At 49.4% G+C, this 26,964-nt stretch overlaps 2 protein-coding genes across 5 annotated transcripts in view; one reads left to right on the top strand and one right to left on the bottom strand.

Annotated features, from left to right (window-relative positions):
• The window catches only part of ABL2 (ABL proto-oncogene 2, non-receptor tyrosine kinase), a 51,622-nt gene extending 35,691 nt beyond the window's left edge, over nt 1–15,931 (top strand). For 2 of the 4 annotated variants that reach the window (XM_075096880.1, XM_075096881.1), the window contains exons 4-12: nt 171–443; nt 1,215–1,299; nt 2,984–3,161; nt 3,776–3,960; nt 4,256–4,408; nt 5,619–5,708; nt 6,977–7,150; nt 7,790–8,023; nt 8,339–15,931. In XM_075096880.1, coding sequence (XP_074952981.1) covers nt 171–443; nt 1,215–1,299; nt 2,984–3,161; nt 3,776–3,960; nt 4,256–4,408; nt 5,619–5,708; nt 6,977–7,150; nt 7,790–8,023; nt 8,339–9,486 — 2,520 coding nt within the window. In that variant the 3' untranslated portion in view covers nt 9,487–15,931. Of the gene's footprint in view, nt 1–170; nt 444–1,214; nt 1,300–2,983; nt 3,162–3,775; nt 3,961–4,255; nt 4,409–5,618; nt 5,709–6,976; nt 7,151–7,789 lie in introns of all 4 variants that reach the window. The other 2 variants (XM_075096878.1, XM_075096879.1) reach the window with 1 other exon arrangement.
• TOR3A (torsin family 3 member A) lies at nt 14,814–23,187 on the bottom strand. Its single transcript, XM_075096892.1, has 6 exons — nt 22,498–23,187; nt 22,010–22,123; nt 20,998–21,263; nt 20,151–20,326; nt 17,598–17,722; nt 14,814–17,092 (listed from the first exon to the last, which is right to left on the bottom strand). Exons 1-6 carry the CDS (start codon nt 22,781–22,783, stop codon nt 16,845–16,847), a joined length of 1,215 nt encoding a protein of 404 aa, XP_074952993.1. The 5' UTR covers nt 22,784–23,187; the 3' UTR covers nt 14,814–16,844.
• Between the last annotated feature and the right edge of the window lie 3,777 nt (nt 23,188–26,964).

The raw sequence follows: 26,964 nt of genomic DNA, 5'->3' as shown, positions 1-26,964 counted from the left end.
CAATATGAGAACAAATACTCTGAAGCCTGGTTCCCTTACCTTACTACTTCTTTTTTTGTGGGTTTTTTTTTTTTTTGAACCTAGAATGTTCTTACTGTGTCTGTTTTCTAGTGTTATTCGAAGCTTCTAGCTGCCTTCATTTAAGCAGATTCTGGGTTCATTCTTGACAGGTGTATGTGACAGCAGAAAGCCGTTTCAGCACACTAGCAGAGCTAGTACACCATCACTCAACAGTAGCAGACGGACTGGTGACAACTTTGCATTACCCAGCACCCAAGTGCAATAAGCCCACTGTCTATGGAGTGTCCCCCATCCACGACAAGTGGGAGATGGAGCGGACTGATATCACCATGAAGCACAAACTTGGGGGAGGGCAGTATGGCGAGGTGTATGTTGGTGTCTGGAAGAAATACAATCTCACGGTTGCTGTGAAAACATTAAAGGTGAGTTTTCAGATTGTTGCGTGCTGTTCATTTGGTCACCATTTATGATAAGGGTAAGGAAATTGTAAGGTTCTTAGTTATACCACCTAATGGTATGAATATCAGAAAATGGAGTGTGCAGATCTGCATAAGATCTATGCTTGAGAGTAGTTTTGCAGAACAAAGTCAGCTTATCAGACTTGTACCAGTGCATATGGCTTAGCAAGCTCCTCCAGGAACTGTGTGTCCAAGTCAGATCTGTAGAAGTGGTTACCAAGTCCACTTCCCTTCCCTTAGAAAGCTGTGCAAGCATTAAGAAATTAAAGGTGTTGGAAATATCCTCTACAACTCCTGAAAAAATTTCAGCTTCTCTGTTTATCCTTCTTTTCAAAGCCATCTTGTTTTCAACATTAGCAACTACAATTCTATGTACCCCCTACGTACAGGAGCTTTCAATCTTAATTTTTATAGCTAGGCAGGGGGACTAAGTCAGTGACCCTGGGAGTCTTCCTCTCACCAGCCACAACTGCTTTGGTAGCCACAATAGGTACCAAACAAGAAAGCCTAGCGCTTTCTGGGTACTGTAGACCTGTCACCTGGCCACGCTGCAGGCCAGCCAGGCAGCTTTTCCGGGGTGTTTTGGTTTTTTATGCTTTTTTGCTTTGGTAAAAGCCAAAACAGCAGAATAGAGCTAAGAATGCCATCATTTATATTCAGCTTGGATATGTGGTGTTCAGCAGACCTTGGTCGTGAAGATAAATTTGCTCTTCTTTTGCCCCTCTGTTTATCTAGGAAGATACCATGGAGGTGGAAGAGTTCTTGAAAGAAGCTGCTGTGATGAAGGAGATCAAGCACCCAAATCTAGTGCAGTTGTTAGGTTAGTGAAATGCCTTGCTATTTCTGTTCTTACTTGAGTTTCCGCCAAAGTGAAATAAGTCTTGTTTAAAAGCAGTAGCAGATTTTCTGCATTTATATAACTTTTTGAATCAGGTCAGGTTCTGGGGCAGTATTTTTGACAGCTTACTCCTTTATGTAGTATTGGAACTAAGAGACACTAATTTTAAATAAAACATCGAATATAGTCATTTACATTTGTAGATAACTTTGCCATTGAGGCACAACTATGCATTATATAAAAGTTTGCAATATCAGCCTCCTGTTAGGTTGTACCCTTGGCCTTAAACATGCTCCAAGGTTCAGTTATCAGGGTCAAATTCATTTTCTGCTGTGTTAAATCAGATTTACAAAATTATTTTCCATGACTTATTTTTCTGATAGAACAGAGCAAAAATGTAAGAGAATTTAAAGTAAAAGAAAAAAAAATGTATTGGAAGCACAACAAATTCCGTTCTTCATTCTTCTCAAATCAGAGACATTTGTAGAAAAATCAGTCCATAATTAAGCAGAAGACGATCAGATCACTGCTGTTGTAAAGGACCCTGATTATCACCAAATAAGTACATGAGATCAAGGCAGTGGAGATGCAAGTCAGATCAAACAGCACATGGATGGAAGAAATCACAGGCTTTACAGACTGGCTGCGCTCTGTTTGTCTTACTGGCAAATGCATGATATGATGATCACTATTAAATAGTCTGCATAGCTGTTAATTCTACATCTACAAAGATTCTTAAGGAAACACTCCAAACCTTCACTGGTGTTTAATTGTCTTTGGACTTTTGCTGCTTTCAGGAGCAAAGCTGTCAAGCCAAGCCTAGGATGAAAGGAGAAATGTGAAGAATGTGAAGGCTTTTAATAATGGCAACTATTCTGTACCCATTTAAACAACGGGCACAGATTAAATGTCTGTCCAGCCCTGTCTGGTTCCAGGAGTAGAGTCTAAAAGATTTCTCATCAGAGATGCATTTTCGCTCTTTCTGATGTGCAGTGTAATTGTGTTTCATTCCTGTATATGTGTAACGGTATAAACAGGCATTCAGCAGTGCTGCAGTGGGAGTTGCAGAGATTTGACATGACTATCCTGTTGCCTTCCTCCTCCGCTAATACATACTCTGTACATAATTGCAATGACTGTAGCAAGTAGTCATCTGAGCAATGTGTGAGAATGCTGCTTTAGGAGCAGGTCCCACCGTGCTGATCACTTACCCAGCTAGCACACATGGGAGTGCTTCACATTACTCTGTAGTGACATTTCAGTCTGAAAATCTTGCCAGTTGACAGGTACCCACTTCCAGTTGGCCACTCTTTAGCTTTACAAAGGAGGAGAGGGGAAGAAAAGCAAATCATATTTGTTCAAAATAACTCCTATTACATTCTATAACTCTCCGAAGAACAGAACTACTCCTTTATGTATATTACATAGGAATAGCGGTGATAGACACGTTCCTCTCTGTCCGTGAAGTGGTTAGACAGATAAATAGACAGAAGCACTGAATTTTAAGTTGGGCTGCGTTGGTCTGGGTCTTGTAGATGGAAGTCTTCACTTTCCAGAGAAACACTCATCGGTACAAAACACGACAAATGGATATTAAATCAGGAATAGTGGTAAGCTAGGGAAGAAAGGGAAGCTTTATTCACATGCTCCCTCCTCCTCACATTAGGTGTTTGTACCCTGGAGCCACCCTTTTACATTGTGACAGAATACATGCCGTATGGGAACCTGCTAGACTATTTACGGGAATGCAACCGGGAAGAAGTAAGTGCAGTTGTGTTACTCTACATGGCCACACAGATCTCCTCTGCTATGGAGTACCTGGAGAAGAAGAACTTCATTCACAGGTGGGTAGAATCCCATTGAGCTAGTACAATCTCAGGTTGCAATGATGAATGGTCACCAGCATGGTGGCCCAGGAGTTCTTCCTTTTGGGGATGTTTCTTCCAGATTTAGGTTTCACGCGGGGTTATCCATTGGCTATCTGGGTTTCAATACTTTCTTGCAATTCCTTCTCCCCATAACTTTCATACCAGACTTAAAATTGTGTGTCTGACTGCCTGACAGCTATGAAAATTGGTGTTGTCCTGTTCCGATGTACGCCCTTTGTGCAAGTCATTGTCAACCACAATGTCCTATATTTTAATCCAGTCAGATAAAGCCGTGCCATAAAGCTGTTACCGCTGTGTGATGAGCTGCTGATCTCATCCTATTGTTAGGAAATGTAAACATCTCATAAAACCTGGTATCATTACTGGAAATTTAATAAAATTTGAAGAATGAACGCTCATCCTGACTTGCCGTATTCCTCCTAAGAGAAAATCCAGTTAGTGTCTGACACTGTTCAGAGCAAAGCTCATATGACCTTTATCTGCTGTGTAAAGAGAGTGCAACCAGAAGACTATATTCGGAAGCCCTGCTCTTGCTCCAGTAAAGGAATATGCTTTTTTCCTTTTTACAGGGACCTGGCAGCACGGAACTGCTTAGTTGGAGAAAATCACGTAGTGAAGGTGGCTGACTTTGGCTTAAGTCGACTTATGACTGGAGATACTTACACAGCTCATGCTGGAGCCAAGTTCCCAATCAAATGGACTGCTCCTGAGAGCCTGGCCTATAACACCTTTTCAATCAAATCAGACGTGTGGGGTAAGAAAACCCACTTCAGTGGTCTGTTCTGTTTCATTTTGGTTTTCTTTGCCAGCTTAGACAGTAACTTGCTTTCTAGTTTGGGCAGAAACACCTGGGGAGGAGACAGCCACATGCCAGGCCACAGCATCATGCATCAATGGCATTTTTAGCATGTCATGTCTTCACCTAGACTGGCCTAAAATATCTGCAAGAAAGAGATGTTGCCTCAAGCTGCAGTACAGGTCATAGTTAAAGAGCAACACAAGAAGAGGGCAGACTTATGACCAGGAATTTTGTTTTTCTCCTTTTTCAGCCTTTGGGGTGCTGTTATGGGAAATTGCTACCTATGGGATGTCACCATACCCAGGCATTGACCTTTCTCAGGTGTATGATCTGCTGGAAAAGGGCTATCGGATGGAACAGCCCGAGGGGTGCCCTCCAAAGGTTTATGAACTGATGAGGGCATGTGAGTATCTTCTTCCAGTTTGGGGGACAAAGACTGGGAGGGGAGGGAGAAATCTGTAGTAACTCTGAAGTCCTTGCTTCTTATGCGCTATTTTGTTAGCTAATGTGGAAAAGGCCCCGTCACCTGAGATCTACCTGGTTACTGATGCAAAATGAGGCTGGTGTCTAGGGAACAAGAATTCACTTTCTAAAACTGTCATCTCTTAGTACAGCTAGAAAGCACTTTGGCAAATTTTACTGGTGTTTTGTCAGTAGGACTCTTACTGTGGAATCACCAGATTAGAAAGAAATTTAGTTCTCTGCAAATGCAGCACCTGTGCAGGAGACGCATAGTTGACAAGGTTGCACAAAATGCATCCTCCAAGCACACCACGAAAAGCTCCCTAATGCTCCATTACAAATTGAAAATCTACTAATAAAAGGCCAAAAGATACAGTGTGCTACAGGAAGAAAACAACAGAGTTCAAGAGCGTTGCCAATCTCTTTCAGTACTGCAAGAGCAGAGAATATATTGGGCAAAAGTCTGAAGATCCTAGGGAGCAAAGCAGGTTGTGCTGTTGCACCAGGTAAGCAGCTCTGAGCAGAGAGACCCTGTCAGTGTGACCAGGGTGGGAGGAGACTCCTTGGTGCTAACTCAGGCAATCTGTGTGGTCTTCACTGTACAAGACAGACAAACCAGGGCTTAAGAGGCCATTCTACAGCCTATCTCCAGCGATGCCTGATCCCCATCATGTCAAAGAAAGTCAGGGTGAACTTCAGTTATAAAACAAAGATGATGGGTAATGATGAATGATATTGCTTCAAAAAGCCTTCAGAAAGCTGACGGAAGCCCAGAAGTTACACAGTTATCTGTGACTGGGCTAGATGCATTCAGTCCAAACAGCCAGGGTAGCAAACATGGAATTCTCCTTGCCCAAAAAATTCAGAAGGAGGGCTAGGGAGATGAGAAAAAAACTGTGGAGTTGGCAGAGAGCTGATTTTTAGAATTGCTTCCTTCCTCTCAAGATCCGTTTGTTAGGATACGGTAGGGTGACTGACTGCTGCTCTGAATTAACATCTGTGACTGACTCCAAAGCCTGTTTGATAGTATGGGACCAGAGTCTGACTACAGTTGAGAAAGCTTAGGTATTTTCTGTCTACTTGAACAGAATAAAAATTTATCTGCTACCCATTTCAGGCACTGAGACTTACTCTGCTTTCTCACATTGCAGGCTGGAAGTGGAACCCACCAGACCGACCTTCCTTTGCTGAGACCCACCAGGCTTTTGAAACCATGTTCCATGACTCGAGCATCTCAGAGGGTGAGAGCCCCTGTTGCTTTATTTCTGAAACAGCACTGGAGGTTATCCCGCAGAGTGCTGTGTCTTGTGGACGGGCCCTTAAGGCTCATGTGCTACCAGTAGAGGCTGTGGTGAAGCTTCATCCCTTACTTATTTACCCACTTATGGTTAAGAAATTATGTTCTCTTACTTCCTGCAGAAATACTAATAACCTTTAGACATATACCCATGCAGGGGATGGGACAGCATAATTTTATTTGAGCACTAAGATGCCAAAGAGCTAATGTAAAGAATATTGTCTCCTCTATTAGAGGAAGCCTCTTGTTTTCTGGACTGAAGAGTAAGGAATAGAGTGATACTGAGAGAGGGAAAAAGATGTATGCATATCACAGTCCCTTGCTGACTGCAGCAATTAGATCATGGAATATTTTTCTACCACCCTTCATTTTTAAAAAGTGTGCCTTAAATCTCTGGATTTTCTACTCGGCTACTTCTAGGAATGAATCTGTGCAACGCAACTTTCAAATATAATCAACTAGGTAATAAATACTGGTGAGAAGTGTGATACTAGACAGCACACAAGCAGAAATGTCTTCTGAATTTTTTAATTAAATACAAAGCTGATCCATCCACTTCCCTACTGCAGAAAAAAATGCCAGGGAGAATCTGTAATAGATACATCAAGTGGCCTGTGCAAATGCCAACCTGGGTGTGGCCAGGAGGTTGTGGGTTTTTTCCTGTTTTTTTTGTTTGGTTTTGTTGGTTTGTTTCAATTGCATACCTTGGGTTGATGTTGGGAAGGAAACATGCAGTCGTCATTTCTAATAGGGAGGTGCAGTGCTTTGCCTCAAGTAAGGCAGCTTAGATCCAGATCCAGAGAGGACACAACTTTTGGGGGATGCCAGGAGCATGAACTGTGGAGGTACCTTAATTAAAAACAGAGGCAAATGCATTCAGTGCTGGCTTTAGACCTTCAGCAACCCTTAACCCAGCAGAGCGCTAGATTCATACTAGACCTCTTGTACAGATCCTACCACTGGGTTTTTTTGCTCAATTTATAAAGATGTAAATAAGTTTGAAAGCATTTTGAAAAACATCTTACCCTGAATACATCTAGACTTGAGCAAAAACTAAATCCATAAACTGTGTATTTCTCAGTTAAGTATCTCTTCTTGTCAGAGTTTGCAGTAAAGACCCAGATTTTCTTTTCTTCTTCCTCTGTTGGTCTCTGTTCCAACTTTTCTCTTTTTGGGTTTGGTTCCCCCCATTCCCCCCCCCCCCCCCTACAGAGGTAGCAGAGGAGCTTGGAAGAACAGCCTCCTCCTCATCTATAGTTCCTTACTTGCCCCGGTTACCCATGCTTCCCTCCAAGACTAGAACACTGAAGAAACAGGCAGAGAACAAGGAGAACATTGAAGGAACACAAGATGCTGCAGAGCACTCAGCTTCCAGCTCAGCACCAGGTATGGGCACTGGGACAGTAGCAGTGAGGCCATGTATTCTGGGATAGGCTTGTTGCTGGTGTAAATTGACAGAGAAACAGAAGAAAACAGAACAATGTGACATGGGAAGGTGGTTTGCACTGCTATGTCATTAGGGCTGTTGGCCACCTCAGAGGCCAGTTATTTACTAGCAAATAGAAAACACTGCAGCTTGTTCAATGTTCTTTTAGTAAATTACATTGTAATTTTGTCTTTTACATCTAGCTTTGCTGCTTTTTTTATAAATGACAGCTTCAAAACCAAAGTTGACAACACAAAAGACTTTCTTTTATACTTGCGGTATTTGGGGAAGGAGGAAAAAACTACAGGAAGGGAATAAGAAACTGAAACTAAAAGGGCAACTTCACTTTTTCCTGAGCCCCCTCCTAAGTGCCCTTCTCAGTATAGACAACAGACAAGTGACGCATGCAGAAGTGGGGGGGGAAGATCAAAATCAGGCCAACCTCACACAGAAATAATAGTGCTGACTTCCCCTCTCGATCTATCTCTGCAGAACCTGGGCAGCTAAATACGCCAGGCCTATAGAGCGCACTGCAGGATAGATGGGAAGGTGGAAATGGAAATTGATTTTGCAGATTCAGACTTGCGTCTTCTGTCTAGGTTTTATCAGAAGCACACAGCCAACAAGTGGGTCTCCCGCACTGCCTCGCAAGCAGAGGGACAAGTCACCCAGCAGCCTGTTGGAGGATGCCAAAGAGACCACTTTCACCAGGGACAGAAAAGGTGGCTTCTTCAGCTCATTTATGAAGAAGAGGAATGCTCCCACACCTCCCAAGCGCAGCAGTTCCTTCCGAGAGATGGAGAATCAGCCCCATAAGAAATACGAGCTGACGGGTAATTTTTCACCTGTTGCTTCCTTGCAGCATGTGGACGGGTTCTCTTTTGCTCCCACACAGCAGGACGCGAGCCTGGCGCCACCCAAGTGCTATGGTGGGGGCTTTGTGCAGAGGACCTTCTACAACGATGATGGCACTGGTACCAGCAGTGGTGGGGGCGTAAGCACTGGTGGTGGGTGGTCGGGCATCACTGGTTTCTTTACACCACGCTTGATTAAAAAGACACTGGGTTTACGAGCAGGAAAACCCACTGGCAATGAAGAAGCTTCAAAGCCTTTTCCAAGGTCAAACTCTACATCTTCCATGTCCTCAGGGCTTCCAGAGCAGGATAGGATGGCAATGACCCTTCCCAGAAATTCCCAGAGGTCAAAAATCCAGCTGGAACGGACAGTGTCCACCTCCTCTCAACCTGATGAGAACACAGGGAGGGCCAATGACCTGCTTCCCAAAAGGTTTGAAGAAGGCCCTGCTTTGACCAGAGAGAGACCAAAAGCAAAACTCTTGCCAAGGGGTGCCACAGCACTCCCTTTCCGAACCGCCTCTGGATCAGAAGAAAAGGAGGGTCCAGGGCTAGCAGCAGCTCCTAAGGTCAAAGAGAAAAACAGTGGCCCACGGCAAGGGGCCCTTGAGGATGGTGAGAGACCGGGGTGGTCGTCTCCAGTAAAGGCTGCAGCAATACTTCCAACCACTCATAACCACAAAGTGCCAGTCCTAATCTCACCCACTCTAAAACACACTCCAGCAGACGTGCAGCTCATTGGCACAGACTCTCAGGGTAATAAATTTAAGCTCTTATCTGAGCATCAGGTCACTTCTTCTGGCGACAGGGACCGGCCCAGACGGGTAAAACCAAAGTGTGCTCCACCACCACCACCAGTGATGAGGCTCCTACAACAGCCAGCTGCCTGCTCAGATGCAGCAGAAGAGTTGAGCAATGTGGCGGGAGCGCAGCACGGACTGGAATCGAGCGAAGGGAGTAAGAAGGCAGCAGCAGCAGCAGCACCTGTTGGTGGAAAATCTGGGAGGCCCGTGATGCCTCCACCTCAAGTGCCTCTGTCATCGTCTTCCACCTCCCCAGTGAAAATGGCCAACGGCACGGCTGGCGCAAAAGTAGCACTAAGAAAGACCAAACAGGCAGCTGAGAAAATCTCTGCAGACAAAATCAGCAAGGAAGCACTGCTGGAGTGCGCAGATCTTCTCTCGAGTGCCATTGCCGAGCCGACACCAAACAGCCAGCTGGTGGACACAGGGCACCAGCTGTTGGATTACTGCTCAGGCTACGTGGACTGCATCCCGCATACACGCAACAAATTTGCCTTCCGGGAAGCCGTGAGCAAACTGGAACTCAGCCTGCAGGAACTGCAGGTGTCCTCAACAGCTGCTAGCATCCCTGGGGCAAACCCCGTCCTTAATAACTTATTGTCATGTGTCCAAGAAATCAGCGATGTGGTGCAAAGGTAGCTACTGTCGATCTGGGTAAGAGAAATACATACGGGGAGGGGGGGGCGGACTTTTTTTCTGTACTGATGCTTTCAAAAGGAAAGACTGATACTTGAGTATGTGAAGTACCTCAGATCACTGAGTTCTCCTCACGTTTACAGGTTCATCTCAAAAAAAAATGGGGATGGAGAGGGTAGATTAAAGCTGTAAGGGGCAGAACATCAAGTATTTGTCCCTACCTAGTCAGTCTGATCTGCTTGGTATGGCAAGGGAAGGAAGTTCCTTGCTCCTCCCTTGGAGAGGCAGGAGAACCGATAGCAGGTTCTTGCCCTGGGAAGGATGGTTTGATGTGTGATAGCTGGAGTACTGGAGTGGCTGCAGGCCACTTGGCTGTACAGATCCTCCCCTGTCTGCACTAACGCATGCTTTGGCCTCCTGACAAGGCAAAGGAAAGGCACTGGGGCTCCGTTGGTACCAACTGCTGAGCAGCCTGAGCTGGAGTAGCTCTGAAGGGGGAGGTCACAGGAAAGGTCTAATGCACTGACAGTATTCAGAGCTGCTGGAGGTGGATGCACTAGCCCAGATGGCTTACTTCCACAGCGCTGTTGCTGCTGTAATGAGAACTGCAAAATTGGTTAATATATGAAACTCTCCCTTTTTCCTCCTGTCCACCTCATCCACCACATGTTCTCATCTTTGTTGTATCGGAAGCGTCAGGGATGCTGGGCAGACTTACCACTGGAATACCCCCTTCCCCACCACACAGCCTTCACTCAGTTGTTAGCTATTTCTAGTGGTCTAGCACGGGTGCTGCTTGATGGTCTTTTGTGAGTAGTTTGGGGCTCTTGCACAACTTGCCAGTGTTGTTATTGGGGTGGGTGGGTGTGGTTTTGTTTGGGTGGTTTTGTTTTTTGTTTGGTTTTTTTGTTTCTGTTTTTGTTCTTTAAGCTCTAGATTGATTTTAACTTGTTACCAGGTTGACTCCCCAGTTCAGTTTCATCACCTTGAGGACCCATGGTAGGTAAGGCAGAGCTACCACCACCTCTGGCTGTTCTCCACATTCCTTTAGCAGTCACAGCACTGCAGGGCCAGCTGGAGAGCCAGAAGGTACAGCCTCACCCGCCCACCACATGCCCTTACAGCTGCAGGATTGCCTGGACCAGTCCCTGCTCTTGGCATAACACTAACACTTCACGCTGACGGCTTCCCAGGATTTGTTCTAGTGCTTACTGGTCTCACAGGCTTTTAGCTTCCCTGCATATGAAGGTGACTAGGTATGTCAGCGCATGGGGGGAATTGTAGCCATGTTGTGGGTTTTTTTTATTCCTGTATTTTAAAGGCTAGACCAGAATCTCATGCTGTGGCATGGGGAACATGCACATACACTGTGTGCTCCTCTGCCTAAGATGTGACAAGTGTTACAGCTCTGCCTACCAGGGCTCCTGCTGGGTTATGGTCTCTGATGTCTGATGCCTAGTGACAATCCCAGAATGAAAGCAGTCATATGGTTGAAGTTGTCTTCCTTGGTCCTAGTGCTGTTTGTAGACTGTTGTGGCCTCAAAAAGCCATTCTTCTGTGTATATGCACAACTCCCTGGGAGGTAAATGTACTGACAAGTAGGAAGACCTCAACTAACTGTTGGCTTGAGAGAAGAAAACAGGCCTGCTACCTGGCTCCAAATACACCTTACCCTGCATGCTGCTGCTCACTTCACTCTGTTGGTGATGGTAGAGGATCTGGCTTGCTTTGCACCTTAAATCTTTTCTTTTTGGCTAAAATGCTTTTTTAACTTGTTTTTAAAGCGTTTTTGCGCTGCTTTTAGTTTGAGCATTTAGAGTTGAGCTGGGGCACAAGTGTGAATTTAGAAGGAGGGCACTTCCATTTCTGTCTAGAAGCATTGCCCTGTTGGTGCTTGGAAGTAGGCTGGGCCATCTCAGTGAGTTTTTTCCATGGAGCACAGTGAGACACTGACCTGAAAAAAATCTTTAGAAATGGGCTGGTGGCTGAGAATTCTCTTTTTGTTACTGGTCTATGGTAAACAAAGTTGTGTCACAATGCACGAACGGGCACCAGTGGAGCAGACAGTGAGCTACGCTGTCCTGGTAAGTGGGGGAAAAAAAAGCAACCCCTCCACCCCAACTGATGAGCGTTAACGTGAATTAGTTACACCTGTGAGTCAGTTTTACTCCACTGAGCTACACCTAAGTGGAGACACACAAAAGTACAGCATGGGTTACTCATCCTGACTTAGCAGTACCAAGCCCAAAGCCTGCTGTCTAGGACTGCAATAGGATGTGCAGCTTGCCCAGGCTCTCCGGCAGCCCTCGGGTCAGCTCTTTCATAGCAATGCTCAGCCATAAGGCAGAGTATCAAACTGTTATCGGCTAGACTTTACTGAGGGCTTTTGTGGTTTACCTTATCTCTTTCAGTCATCTTTACTGAAGGTGTGCATCACTGCACACCAAACTAACTGCCTTTGGAAAGATGACCTGCAAAGGGAAGAACACGTGTGGTATTGCTTCATGTGGCCTTTTAAACAATCAAAAGGTGTATGGGAGCTTTCTTCGGGGCAGAAAGGCAGGTCTTGTTTGCCCTGGCAGACAATCGTGTGATTTCATCATTGTACTACTCCTCAGCCTAGGATGAGTGGGCTGACACTGAAGTGATTCTCAGGACAAAGGTATTTTAACCAGACAATTTTAAGGAACTTAGTCCAGTTCTAATAAGTACTTTGAAAAATAAGCCTTTTTCTGTTCCTGAATGCCAGTGTCCCAGAAAAGCTCCAGCAAACAATAGCATAGATGGACTAGCAAACAATTCCTGGAATTTCTAACTACTAAACCTCCCCTCTTTCAGCCATTTCTGAAGAAACTAACTGTGTCCTAGCAAAGGACTGGCTCCCCTCCCTTGGTCATCCCTGTGTCCTTTCTGATGCCACCTGGTTTCTCCTCTGCCATGGCAGAGGTAGTGGGCAGGGGGACAGGGCAGTGAGCAGTAAATCTGCTTTTAGAGAGCCACAGACTGGCTGAGGCTGGAGGGAGCCCCTCTGGAGGGGCTGGCTGGTCCAGCCCCTGGCTCAAGCAGTGCCACCTGCAGCTGCCGCCCAAGGCTGCATCCAGAGAGTTTTTGCATATCTCCAAGGATGGAGACTCCACAACCGCTGTGGGCAACACAGAAGCCCCTTCAGTTCTGATGACTTGCTCCAGTGGAGGGAAAACACAGAGTAGTAGAATTCTGGGATTTGCCAGTCATCACTTCTATGGACAGCGTTTTCTCTGCTTGTGCCTCTTGTCTTACATCATAGGTAGGTGATGGCAGAGGTAGCGCTGACTGACACTAGGTTTTTTCCCCTAAATAGGAGGTTGTGGAATTGCTTCTGCTGCCCAATGGTGGTTTATTCCAAAACTGGAATTCTCCCCTGCCCGCTGGCAGGCTAGCAAAAGGATGGGAGCTGGGAAAGCTGCTTCTGCTGTACATCACTGTTCATTGTTCTTCCTTCCACAGCCACACTCCTAAAATTGTTGCTGGTCCTTTTCCCCTTTGCTAGGTTTGGCCTTCTGTTCGGCCTTAAAGGTCTCCACCGTAGCAGCTTCTCTGCTTTCAGCCTTGCACAGCGTGTGCAAAGTAACGCAAGGATGGTGAAGCCCTGTTATTTGTCCCAGTGAAGAGCGCTTCTTGCTCCACTGTTCAGGGCAGGGACGAGGCATAAACGCCTGTTTTGTTTCCTTTCCTCAACACTGTGAGACGGCCTTGTGGGGTGAGGATGCAATTGCAGCCGGGCGCTCTCGCTTGCACTAGTATGGGCTAGAATTTGCAGTGGTCTTTGCAACAGGGGATGGCATCATGTAGGGCCTGGTAATGCCAAGCACAAAGCATGCGCTCACATGAGTGACTTGACGTGGGGCACTTTTTCTTCCTAGCTACTGTGGGGAATTAGCTGACTCACAGGTGCAATTCTGTTTCCTTCCTGCACTGTACACCCTTTTTAACCCCAGAACTGGTGCACTCTGCTGTCTGACTGGCAGCACTTGATTTAATCATATATTTCATTAGTGGGGGTAGAGGTGAAGCTGAGTTAAGAGTCTGGCTCTTGGGGCTGTGTCAAATTTAGCCACTGGGAAAGTGGAATTGAATGGAGCAGCGTTGCTGATGCAGAACGCAGTGGGGAAGGGGGGTGTTTCTGTCCCCGTCCTCCTCATACAAGACACTTCTGAGCACCACTGGCCTGGTGTCAGTGAGACATCCAAACGCACACGCGTTGACATCCGTCAGGTGCGCTTACGCAAGAGTGTTACGGCACACCGCTCGCTCTCCGTGGGCGGCAGAACTAAACCCCACAGCGTGGGGCAGTGGCTGCACCAAAACTCTGTGTTACAAGAGCAGCCCCTCCCCAAAAGGCAGCAGGTGTGTGAGCAGGTAGGACAGGTTACGCTCTGCGGTCATAAATCCAGACCCTGCTGTCTGTACCGCTTACCTAAGGCAGGCTTCCCCAGCAGCTGAGGTGCTCTGCATTTTGCTTGTCAGTGCACTTGGGCAGCAGCAGCTGTGACAAGCACTGACGAATCCAGAAGATCTTTTTTTGTAAATGTAACAGGCTGCCGTCTTCTCTTTTAAAACACTCGGCCCAGCCCTGCTGCTAATCAGTAACTGGCAGGAAAACCGAAGGGTAGCAACTACAGCACGCTCGGAAACCTCCCGCTGCAGAGCCCAGCACCGACTAGCACGGGTGGGCGCTGGGGTCACCCTCCGGTTGCCTGTAGTGTAGAACAAAACCTTCCGCCTGTTCCCTGGAAGTAGGAGATAAGAGGTTATGGGACACCCGACTTACTTATACCTACACAATAAGAAACGCCTGTACCAAAGGAGGTCGTTCTTCCGAACGTGTCTGTTGGGCACGGGAGGTGAAGCCCGATCGGCTCGGCATCGGCACGCTCTTTGTATCAGTAGTGAACTCGTTGAGGACAGGAATGGATTAAAATGAAACACATTAATCACCAGTCACTCTACCAGTGTTGTCAACTGTTTTTGTTTTTAATTGTTATTGTAATATATTTTGGTTGTTTTTCTAATTTAATTCTCTCACTATTGTCTGACTGTGAACTGCAAACAGTGTTAAACTTGATGTAAATAAGGTCCTTTGAAGGGCCTCTTTGCCTGTCGTTCCACAAAGTTTTGCCAATTTGCATTTTGTTTTAAATAAAGGTTGCAATATTTTATTGGCAAAAAAAGAAAAAATCCCCCTGAGTGTGTGCTGCCTTTTTTTCCCCCCTTAAGGAATAGTCAAAGCTGCTCAGTAGTAACCTGAAGTTTGTTATTTGGGTGGAAAAGACAAGATGATTACAAACCTGTTAAAAAGAAAAATATTTTAATTCTGCCAGATTGCAAAGAAAAGCAGACTCTTTATTTATGCCCTTAAAATTAAACTTAACATTGCCGTGGAGTGGTCGGAGGAAACTGGTTCTTGCTGTTGGGGTTGCATAAGCAAGCACTTAATTCTCAAACATACACAAGCGTGACCTGGCAGCGCGCAGGTCTTCCATCATCAGTTTGACATTGCCCTCATCGGGAACACCACCACCTCCTCCTTCAGTAAGGCCTACATAACGTGCCAACGCCACACCAGCCCCGCGCTGGTGAAACGGCTGCCAGACTGACTCCCGCTCACCCCAAGCGGCCTCAGTTTAACCTGGACAGCTGAGGATTCTTTTGCATTTTTGGGGGAAAAAAAAATCATAGGTTATCCTGGCCTAGACAACTAACCTTCAGCTAACCAACAACTTTCTGCCCAGGTTATAGAACACAAGCTGAGTTGTGTCCTCCGTGGGGCTTGCAGCCACCCTTCCCCAGCTGCCTCCCTGGGCGGAGTGCCCGCTGCTCTCTCCCAGGCTGACGCTTCAGTCCTGACACGCGTGATTACAAGATTATCCACAAACCAAGTCTGAGAACTTCCAGGTAACCTCGCATGCTGGCACAGGCCCTGAGGTCCAGTCTAGAGCCAACAGGTAAGTTTAAACTAACTTTGCATCAGTGGAGCAGTAAGAAAGCAGCTGGCTCGCCTTCCTGCCTTGGCCTGTGAAGCCTTGCTAGCCAACAGTCAGCGTGCCCGGGCAGGGAACTGCGGACTCAAAGTCTGCAGGGGGGGTAAGCGTGTCTGGTCAATCTTTTCCCAGAGGTTGCGCTGCTCATCGCTGGCACCGCTGAGAGGTTCAGAGCTTAAAATAGATCAAAGGTCTGCACATGGGTTGAGGGCCCAGGGAGCTCAGCCCTGTCCTTGGCATGTGCTGGTTCACCTCATCACCCAGCCCAGCAGTGCTGGAAGGGAGTTTTGACCTAGAGGTCACAAAGCAATTCCCATAATGCTGTTGAAATTTTTTGGTCCTGCTGTAACATACTTATCACCTGGCAAGTACCCAGACAGCAAACAGCCCCATAGCATAGTAATGCTGATACCAGCAAAAAAACACAACCCACAGCATTCAACAGCCTGGGGGGGGCAGGGGGGAGCTGCCAGAAAAAAAAAAGTACCCAAAGCTCACTGGGTCCGTGAAAACCTGAATTCAACTGCAGTCGGTTCCTTCAGCCACCATCCTGCTCAACTGCCCTTTGCCCTTGAAAGGGGAATTAGTCTCCCCTTTTTCTTCATTTTGCAATGAAGCAAACAAGCTTTTCACCAAACTGGTTAGAAAAAGAATTTCGGCACAAGTTTGCCTCATCCCTGCTGCTGCTTCCATACAACGAAAGGCTCTAACGAGAGGGGCACACCAAAGCGAGAGGCTATGGCTTCGACATCGCCAGAGGAGAGGATTCAGTCATTTTCCTATGCAAGGGCCTCCCTGCACAAACTGCGATCCTGGCACGTGTGGCCCTGCGCAGCAGATGCCTTGAGAGTGCAGGACAGCAACGGGGGGGGCGGGGGGAACCAACAACTCCAGCTAAACAGGTCTGTGCAGTTTGAAAGCTTGTAAAGTGACCGAGAAAACTGGGGACGGGGATGAGGACGTGGCTTCTGCTGGACTGTCTCACCAGGGCCAGTGTGTCCAAGGCCCTCCTTGCATGCTAACAAACCAAGGCCTCAACATCCCTGCTCACGGCAAACAAAGCACCTGTCAGCACAACCTAATTGCTACAACCTGCTAGAGGAAGGGACTTAAACACCAGACAGAGTTAAAACGCAGCCAAGCTCAGGCTGTCCTCGTGTCCCAGGAGTACGGCTGGGCAGGGTGCGCCTCCTTCCCTGCAAACAGCCCTTGGAGTAACAAAGAGTTGTCTCTGTCCCTGTGCAAGTGCATGGCTGGGCAACCTGCTTGCCTGAGCTTGTGCAAGGAGCAGCTCCTAGTGTGCAGAACCACCTTCACCACTGGTGTAGTCCCACCTGGTGTTCAGGGAAGGAAGTAATTGATGCGCTGGGATACAGATTTACAGCCCTGTGCAGAGAAAAGCTTCTCCTCTTTGGGGACAAACACCATCATCCTGGCCACCTCATCGAGGGCTGCCTCAGTGTACGGAAGTCCACGGGCCAGGAAAGCATCCCGCGCACAGAGCTTCACGTGTGGGTACTCCAGGGGCAGGAATGGCACAAAGAAATCAATGAGGTTCTCTTCGAGGAGGTGGCTGCGGGCATAATTCTCTGCACCAAAAAGCAAGATAAAACAAACTTCAGAAGCTTCATCTGAGAGCAGGCATCCCTCTGCAAGGCAAGACTTGTCTTTCTGAGGGGGCTGTCTTGGCTCATCCATCCGGACGCGGTGGGACACGCACCCTCCCACTGGTAAAGAGCTGGCCAGCGCGCAGTCTGAACACAACGTCACCACAGCTTGCCCACCTCAGGCCAAGAGGAGCCTGAACCCCCAGAGAAGCCTTGACAACCCCGCACAGTGTTAGGGTGCCTCTTGCAACCTGGCCGTTTTCAGGGCCAAAGGGGCAAGGCAGAGTCAGAGCTTAAGTAGATGAAGGAAGGGGCTCACGTTTCAAATAACCCCAGGGTGGGTCATGGAATAAAGGCTTGTCCTGCAGCGCATACACTTGTGCAGCAGAAGGTGCGTGGTGCTGCGTAAGTGGGGCCCTGAGCTGGCAGAGGGGCAGGCTTGCGGGCAGCCTGCCCGCAGCATCCTGGGAGCAAGCCCAGCCCTTACCTGCAGGCTCCTGCAGCTCCAGCTGCAGCCGCTGCTCCAGGAACTCCATGGAGATCTCCTCCCGTGCCCGGCCGGCTCGCCAGAAGTCCAGGGCTACCTCATTGATGGCGTTGCCACCGAGATTGCTGCAGATAGAAGGGAAGTCACTCAGCCGTGCCCCCAGAGATGAACTGCTGACAGCTGCCAGCAGCCTCCCCTACAGACAGGCCGCAGCAATTATTAGCAACGAAGGATTTACGGTGTAGGATCAGCACCTGAAACATGGGCAGAGGAACCAGCTTTCCTCCCAAAGAGCCCCTTTCTATAGGCATCTATGCAGCTATCTTCCATCTTGCCAGCCCAGACCCTGAGGCAGCTGCTTTCTCTCCCAGGGCAGGACCGGGAGCCAGCAGAATCCTCCCATGTCCATCAGTCCCCTGTCCTGGCTTGGATGCCCATTGACCTCACAGGCATCCCTTGGCCCCACACCAGACTCTTAACAAGCCATCCCTGAAAATCCAAGTTGGAGGGCAGAGCACATGGCAGGAGTCACACTAGAAGTAAAGGTCCAGGGCACGGATTCAAGTGGCAGCCCAGGGCTTGGCAAAGCATCCGTGCCCGAGGGACGAGGCAGCGCAGTTCCTGTGCGAGTACTCCTCTGGACACCCACTGTGGGGGCAGCTCCATGGTGGGGGACGTGAGGTCCTGACAGCCATCGAGGCTCCCAGGGCAGCCCTCACCTGGAAAGGCAGTTCAAGGCCAGGCAGCCCCCGCATGCTGGTGAGGGGTTTGCAACAGCCTGAGACAAGACCCCCCCATCCCCAAGTGCCATGGTGATACTGGGAACCAGCTGGCTGCAGGGCTTCTGTAGGGGGGAGACAGAGAGGCACTTTGAGACACAGATCTTGCACCTGTCTTTCCTCCCATGTCAGAGGCTCTGGACCCATTCCCCAAATGGAGGGGAGGCAAAATTAAAAAGCCACCACTATTTCCCCTCTACTCCTTTGTGGGGTGAAACAGCTTGTACTGATCCTGCTCCCACTCAGACCACAGGAGAAACAGCCCCTTCTGACTGAGGACAGCCAGCCAGTCCCACCCCATCCCCATCACACAAACCTGGCTGAAGCTGCAGGACCAGGGGAGGTTTAGGTTGGATAGTTTCAACTATATAGTTTAGTTTCAGGGGAGGTTTAGGCTGCATATTAGGAAAAGGTTCTTCACCCAGAGGGTGGTGGAGCACTGGAACAGGCTCCCCAGGGAGGCAGTCACGGCACCAAGCCTGACACTATTCAGGAAGCACTTGGACAACGCCCTCAGATACATGGTGTGAATTTGGGGCTGTCCTGTGCAGGGACAGGAGTTGGACATGATGATCCTTGTGGGTGCCTTCCAGCTCAGGCCGGTGTCCAAAGGAGCCCTGGGGCAGAGCCAGCCCTCCTGCCACAGGTCTGTGTCACACTGCCACGGGGTATGACGAAACCCCCAGGATTACACACTGCTGCTGTTCAAGGCACCCTGCTCCCCTGTGCTTGGACACGAAGGGGCTGACGTCGCCCTCCCATCACCTGCACAGCTTGCCAGGTAGGACATGAGGTCAGCTCAGCGCAGCTGGCAGCACGTCCACCCTGCCCCGAGCAACGAGGGAGAATATGCCCCCTCCACCATGACTCCTGCCAGAGGACCAGACAGGTAGGACTGAAATGCCACAAGCACCCAGCAGAGATACAGGTCTTCCACTGGCAGAGGAACTTTCCTGGTGAACTACCAAGCTTGGATGAACAACAATCGCCTGGATGGTGGGAGATGGAGAACAAATGCTCTGCCCGCCTCCAGCCTGTGGGAACACCTCCTGCCAGAGCCAAGCAGAAGGCTGTAAATGCAAAATTGAAGGGGGCCCAAGATGCTTGTCTCTCCTTGGCATTTCTCACTGGCTACTTCAGGCACATGCCTACGTCACACCTTGGTTTTGAGATGTCCTACTTGTCCCCCAGGGTGTGTCCCACCTAGGCCTGGGTCAGGGACAGCACTGGGGTGCACACAAGCCAAACACCTTTCTCCCTGAAGATTGGAAAGGAACTAACCTCCAATGACTAAGCCACAGGGCGAGCTGATGCCAGGATCAGCCCTCACAGCACAGCAGATGGATGGCACCTCAGCCTGCAGCCACGTGAAGCAGCGAGAACTCTCCACTCCCGCTCCGAACTAGCAGTGCCACTTCATACAAGGGACTCCCACCAAGACCTGCAGCCCCAGCTTTGTTCCCTGGAGTATGGGATCTCCCTGCTCAGCCATCCAGGGTGCAGGGTGACACCATGCTAGCTCTGACTCTCGCTTGTTCCTCGTTTCAAAGCCTAGACGCTGGCTCAGGTGTCCCAGCTAAGCTGGACCTCAGCTCCTCCTGCAAGTGCCCAGGGAGGATGCCCAGCATCAATAAGCAAAACTAAGCATGGAGGCAACTGCCACCTAGATATCTCTTTCCCCTCCTCTGCAGCCTGAGCCCCTCATATCACACACCTCAGGGGATAAATTCTATTGCTCTGCTCCTCCCCATCCCTTTGGGGGCCCAGAAATCACCTGAGGAAGAGGAAGATGGATCTTCGATAATCCGCCTGGCCCTTATTGTCATAGCGAGCCATGAAAGGCTTGATGGCATCAAGGAGGCTGAAATGAAGTTTCTCTGCCTCATCAAAGATGAACAGGGCCTGCTTGCAGAGCTGCACAGTCTCGCTTATCTGCTTCTTCAGCTGAGCCTGCAGAGCGGCAGGGAGGAGTGTGAGAAGCCCAGCAGCAGTCACTGCTGCCAGCAGATTGTGCAGGGGCTGAGCCTGGATGCGGTGGGTTAACCCTAGCTGGCAGCTAAGCACTGCACAGCCACTTGCTCATTCCCTCCCACCCAGCGGGACAGGGCAGAGAACAGGAAGAGCAAAAGCAAGTAAACGTGTGGGTCAAGACATATATAGTTTAATAAGCGAAGGAAAGAAGAAGAAAGAAAGAAAACCAAGCAAGTCGTGCAAAGGCAATCACTCACACCTACCACTGATGCCCAGCCAGTCTCTGAGCAATGGATTCCTACCCCAAAATCCCCTCCCCTCAGTTTTTATTGCTGAGCACGACATTAAATGGCATGGAATATCCCTTTGGTCAGTTGGGGTCAGCTGCCTGGTGTCCCCCCTCCTCCCCCAGCTTCTTGAGCACACCCAACCTACTGACTGCAGGGGCAGAGCAGGAAAAAGAGAAAGCTTTGAGGCTGTGCAAGCGCTGCTCAGCACTAGCCAAAACACTGGTGTTTTATCAACACTGTTCTACTCACAAATCCAAACCACAGTACCCTACCGGCTGCTGTGAAGAAAACAGACTCTATCCCAGTCACACCCAGCACGCCCAACCATCCCTGCAGCAAAACCGTGTTGTTGGGTCTCACCTTGTACGAGTCCATGTACTTGTGATGGGGGAAGTGGAAGAGCGAGATGAACACCCTGACACACTTGCTCTTCAGCCCATCCCGGTACAGGTGACTGGCCAGCATCCGGGCCACAAAGTTCTTGCCTGTGCCGGACCAGCCATGGAAGGAGAGGACCAGAGCCTTCTGTGGCTGCGGGCTCTGCAGAAACCCTTGCACCGCCCGGACGACAACTTCTTTGGCCAAGTGCTGCCCATGGAGCTGCTTGTTGAGGTCCGCTTCTAGCCCTGCAGGAAACGGAGAGCAAGAGCTCAGCTTTAACTTGCAAGCCCAGCTGCTGCTCCTGCTGCAGGTGGGAATAAGAGGGGACGACGTGGCAGGGCACTAAGCCCACTCAGCCCTGCTGGTGGGGCTGCCTGTCTGCGAGGAGTCTGAAGTGGCATTAAAGGCACAGGGTTAACGAGGCAGGCTACCAGGACCCTGCCTGCATCAGCCACTGACTGCAAAAAGTCACAGATCTTCCACTGACTCCTTTTTCCCTTGGGGAAGCGGAGGGAATACTCGATGACTGTGGAGGACGCTGAAGCCCACAGGCCCTCACAAGTTCCCAGCAGCGAGTATGGATACCAGAAGCCTCAGGGCCAGCAAAGCACAATGGCACCTGCACGGGGCTTACATGCTCTTGGTGTACCCTCCCAACCTGGGGCTGGATACTGGGCCAGTTTGGATCACACCGCATACGGCTGGGAGTTACGGGATGAAGGCAGGGCTTGTGGCAAACCAGAGCAGATACACTGTACGGTAAGGAGCAAACTCTTTTGTGGTCTCAGAACTACAAATGAATAATGGGAAACAGGACTTAGCTCAGCACCCTGCCCAGAAACGCCCTTAACTTACATAATTTGCTAAAATACACTTTTTTAAAAAGGAAAAAAAAAAAAAAAAACCACCAAACAACAAAAGAGACAAGAGGGAGAGGCAGCAGAAGCAAGCACTGCTCGGGGTCTCCCAAGTACAGAACAATATCACCTACCCGTGATATTGTTGACTATCCTGCAGTCTCCCGTCTTGCAGCACTTGCCGAAGCTGCAGTACCAGGCAGAGAGGATCTCCAGGTAATCCTGGCCCACCAGGGGCAAGCTCCAGCCTAGAAAAGGCAGCAGTCTGATCAGAGACTTGCCAGCAAATGTCTTTTTTGCGTTTTGTACGGACACTCGGCTGGGCGCAGTTAACGGCAGCCCCCTCCCAGGTGCGGGGGGGCCGGGGAGCCGGCACTGCCCGCCAGGCGGCCTGGGCTGCGGGGAGCGGGAGGCAGCACCCGCCTCACGCAGGCACAGAGACCTGCGCCTGTAGCAACCCGGGGTACGCTGGGTGAGCGGGGAGGCGCCCAGGGCAGCGACCCTCAGGAAGGACATCCACAGGGGCTGGGGGCACAGACCCTGTGCCGGGGGACGCGGGGTGTTTGGACCCACTGCTGTTCCTAGGGTATGGGAGAGGGAGGGAAAGGAGGAAGGTGCTTACCTGGGCCGGGGCTGGACTCTTCCTCCTCCTTCTCCCCTTCGCAGCCCTCTTGCCACACCTTGCACGCCAGGTACTGCCAATACTGCTTGGAGAGAGCACCCACAGCTCCCAAGTGCTTCTTCACAGCTTCATACCTCGCCCTGCCCCACGGTCCCCGCTCTGCCACAGAGCCCTGCTCCTCTTCCCAGGGCCTCCGTGGCACCCCTTGGCCCCCCGAGCCCCCCAGCAGCAGCAGCAGGAGGCAGCAGGCCAGCCCCAGGCGGGCCGGGAGCCTGCCCTGGCCCATGGCGGTGGGCTGGGGATCCCCGGCGGGGCGGGAGCGAGCCCTGCTCCGGCGCCGCCGCGCGTCCGCAGGCTCCCGGCCTCCCTTAAACCGCCCGAGCTGTGACCTCACTTCCCGGCCGCCTGCAATGGGAGCCGCTGGAGGAACGCTGGGGTGTCACCCCACGCCAGGCACGGCCGCGCACCCGCCTGTCCCCCGTCCCACGCACTGAGACGCTGCCGGCCTCCCCTGCGCCCCAGAGCTGGCCTTGACACGGCTCCGGCCAGCGCCACGCTGGAAAGCCCCACCCTGTTCCCGAAAAGAGGCACTGGGCACCCGTCCAGCCTTTGTTCTGCGCAAAACCTGGACCCCGTCCTCCCCCCAGGTCCTGCCGACCCTCACGGGGAGGGGCGGCGAGCGGCTCCCCCTCCAGCCGGGCTGGAGAGGTGCCCAAGGCAGCTCCCCGGCACCGCCCCCAGCCTGCTCCCACAGACCTGCACCGCCGCGGCCCTCCCCCCTGGCTTCCATGCTGCAGCACCAGCAGCAAATGCCCGGGCAAGGCAAATAATCTGGTCTTTAAGCAGCCCAGTGGCCCAGCTGCAGTTTTGCCGCCACAAATGCAAGACACGTTGGCGGTTGTTGTTCATCAGGGTCATTTTCCAGGAGACGCAAAAATAACAGGCATGAACAAGGGAGCAGGAGGTGGTGAGTCAGATCGGCAGCACAGGGAGCTGTCAGAGGTGTACTTGCTGCCTGCTGTGCTACGAGTTAAATGTAGTAAGTAGATCAAAGCTGCAGGAGAAATGGTTTTGTTGCTAGCTCTGGGACTGGCTTGCTGTGTGACACCAGATGTGTGTCATTCCTCATCTGCCCCAAGAAGCGTTGCTGTCTACTTTGACATCTGGGCATCTTCATACATCTTGGTACATCCAAACGGTAACGCGGGTAGGGTGGGCTCCACTCAAGCAGCCAGGAAAAAAGATTAAGACCAGCGCAGAACTACCATGAAATCACATACAAAAACTGAGGTACAACTCCTGACCACCACTAAGCTCACCACCACCAAGCAGTTTTCTCCAACAAGCTGTAAAACCCCTCCTGTACGGGGGAGCACCAAGCACAGCCATCGGGGCTGGCTGCCCCTGCTTTCGCTTGGAGATTCTAGGACCCCACGCAAAGCCTGGCTTTGATTTTTGGAAACAGGTACACATCAACCCTCCAAAGCACAACTGGTAAGTGCTGCTGCGCTAAGTACACACTCAGCTGCGTGTGGGAGAAGAAAAGTGAACAAGCCCCATATAACTTGCATTTCACCTTAAGCTGTACCCACTGCTGGCTTACTCTAAGACACTAAGACCTCTACAAGTTACTGAGCATCAGGACAAGTCCTCCCACAACTTACCCTAACCGAGACAAGGCCAAGATGATGTGGACATGGAAAGGATGTCAAGGTTATCCCACATGCTCAGAAAAATAAAAATAAGGAGGACACTAAATGCAATTCATCCAGCCTGGCAATTCGCTCGTTCAGGTGGATGGGGAGCAGGACCCAGCACAGCCAAGGCGTGGAGTAGAGCATATCACCATCTACAGGTGGATACATGTATTACACATCGGCCTTAAAGATACTGGTATTAACATAGTTGCCCCCTCCAGCTTCAAAAATAATCAGCGAGACTAAAACCTTACCAGTTGCAATAACTTAAACAGGACTAAAACCTGCGTGAATTAAAAAAAGATCAATTAAAAACCGAACTCACTGTAGCCTTTGCAAATTCAAGTGCTATCAGCCTTTCTGAAAACTAGGTGGAGAATCTGAATTGAAGCATTTGTACATATCTATAAAAAATTCATAGCTGTTAACATTCAAACTCTACCCTCCCAGGGATAAGTGCTTTAGCTGAAGAGAGCTCATCAAAAGGGACAGACTTAATAAAAAATAGATGCTTCCATGTTCCAAAGAAAAAAAGTTTGAGAAAGCAAATTCTGAAAGATGAAACAACTGATTCTCCACCACCACACCCGCTCCACGGTACTATGGCATCATTCCTGCGACATCAGCTTCGCACAAACACGGCACATCACAAGAGCTAGAGGGGAAAATAAAGCAGCTGTTTAATAATCTGCCAAACTATACCTTCTTTGAGCTGGCTCTGAGGTTAGCAAGACACTGAAGTGGGGAGAAACAAAGAAAGGGGGGGGAAAAAAAGTCCCCCCAAATAATTCAATTCCCTTTGCAGGACCCCAGGGAAGAACCTATCCCCAGGAACTAGAAGGGAAGCTGCAGGAGACTGGAAGAGATCCTAGCGCCTTACACTGAGAACTCGCTCATACGGGGCTTTGGAAGGCTGGGGCTCGGAAGCACAGCAGTCAACGCCCCAGTACAGCTTGCTGGGATTATACCCCCCTCCTTTTATTTGCTTCCTCTGCTTCTTCCCAAACTCTTGCTATAGTATTTGCTAATCTTCAACCCACAGTCCTGCAGGAAGAGGTAGCTGCAGGGATCTGCGCGGCCCCAGGGATGAACTAGGATGCACATTTTTTCACCTCACGCTGGTTATTCCAAACGAGTCCTGGTGAGCAGCAACTGCCTGATTGAAAACCCATGACCTCGGCTCCAGTCAGGTCTTACAGCGAAGGCATCATCTAAAAAGGAAGAAAACCCACCACCACTAAAATGTGGTTACGCCTGGCTTATTCAGCACCCCTAACACCACTTGGTACAAGCAAATACTCGGAGAGAACCCTGCAAAATCAGGATTTTATACAGCAGGCTGTATCTGCTTGACAGAAAAATGTCATGCATCTGTCCTTTCTTGGTCTTTCCAGTTTCCACACAGCAATTCCTTCTGCACATCCACAGATGAACTCTGACAGAAGGCAGGAGGAGAGTCTCCCTCCAGAGCTCAGTATAACACAGCTATGGATTAGATCACTAAATTAAAAGGAAAATCTGGAGTAAAGGCTATAAGGGGAGTCCTTTGCCCTCCTTCCTTTAGTTTTTTCACCCCACAAAGGCTTATCCCCAGTCTCTTCAAAATATTGAGAGACTCCACAAAGAAAAAAACAACAGAACAGCAGTCCCACCCTTGGGATAGATAAACTATGACTTTCTTTTATTTCTAATTTTTAGAATCAATAAAACTTTGTAGGGAAGAAACTTGAAAGGCACTCAGGGTAAGTGCTAATTTTCAAAACCCTTTGGTCCTCCATAGGCTCAAAGTTGTTTCTGTTCATTCTTCTGTAAAATTATGTTCATTACATAATCAAGAACTTCTAAAATCTTCCAGTTATATGAATTCTCACCCTGTTACTAAGGCCAACCACTCCAAAATTACATCGCAGTAATACAACAAAGCGCTTGTGAAAACAGCTCTCAATACTAGCTATTTCAGCCTTTCAAAACTTAAAAGCATCTGTGATTTCTGCAAGTTGTTGAACTGCTTATACACAGGCAAGAATCCTGTCCTGCTCCCTGAGCAAACTGGCACCCCAAAAATAGAGATGGAGGGTATGAAAAATTACTGTCACCACACTATGCTAGGAGACAAAAAAAAATCCCAGAGCTTCCTCCTCCCCAGAGCCCCAAAAATAAAACCCCAAAACCAGTTCTTACAGAATTCAGCAACGCTGGAGTCCAAAGTTTGAAATGAGAAACTCTAGTTTAAAAAAAAGCAGATGCCTTTGGTTGTTTTGCAACACCACGCTGATGCTACAGGCCCGGTCAAAGATCATTCCCGCATTCCCAGAAGCGGCACAGTGACCGGGTGGCTTTGTGGTGTCTCGTCCCCAGGAGTCACATGGGGGTTGGCAGCAGCTCTCAGTGGCTTCCTTGGCTTCCAGACGCCTGGCATTCAGAAATGTAAGCATCACCTCCTACCTCTGAAAAACCTCACTGCAGTGTGTTATTAAGAGAACAAGCTCCGACAGAAGCAGATTAAATCCCCATGCTCTGTGGAAAGAGATTTTGATGGCTGTTTACTTGCCCAGTCTCATAAAAGGGCTTCAATGAAAGCCTAGAAAGGCCAGCCATCGACACCTGCCAGCTCTACATACATCTCTCGCCAGCGCATTACCTATCCCCTGCTCCCTGTAACACAGCCAACCTAACGGGACACAACGGAGGAATCAGCCTCGGTGCTTGGCGGATGCTGGGCCTTGGGATGCGCTTTCAAAAGCTGACTGAAGACCACCTAAAACTAGGC

The sequence above is a fragment of the Phalacrocorax aristotelis genome, chromosome 6 (assembly GCF_949628215.1).
Source record: "Phalacrocorax aristotelis chromosome 6, bGulAri2.1, whole genome shotgun sequence".
In the NCBI taxonomy this organism is placed as follows: Eukaryota; Metazoa; Chordata; class Aves; order Suliformes; family Phalacrocoracidae; genus Phalacrocorax; species Phalacrocorax aristotelis.
Note: the sequence above shows the minus strand (reverse complement) of the source record. Positions and strands in the feature narration are given on the sequence as shown.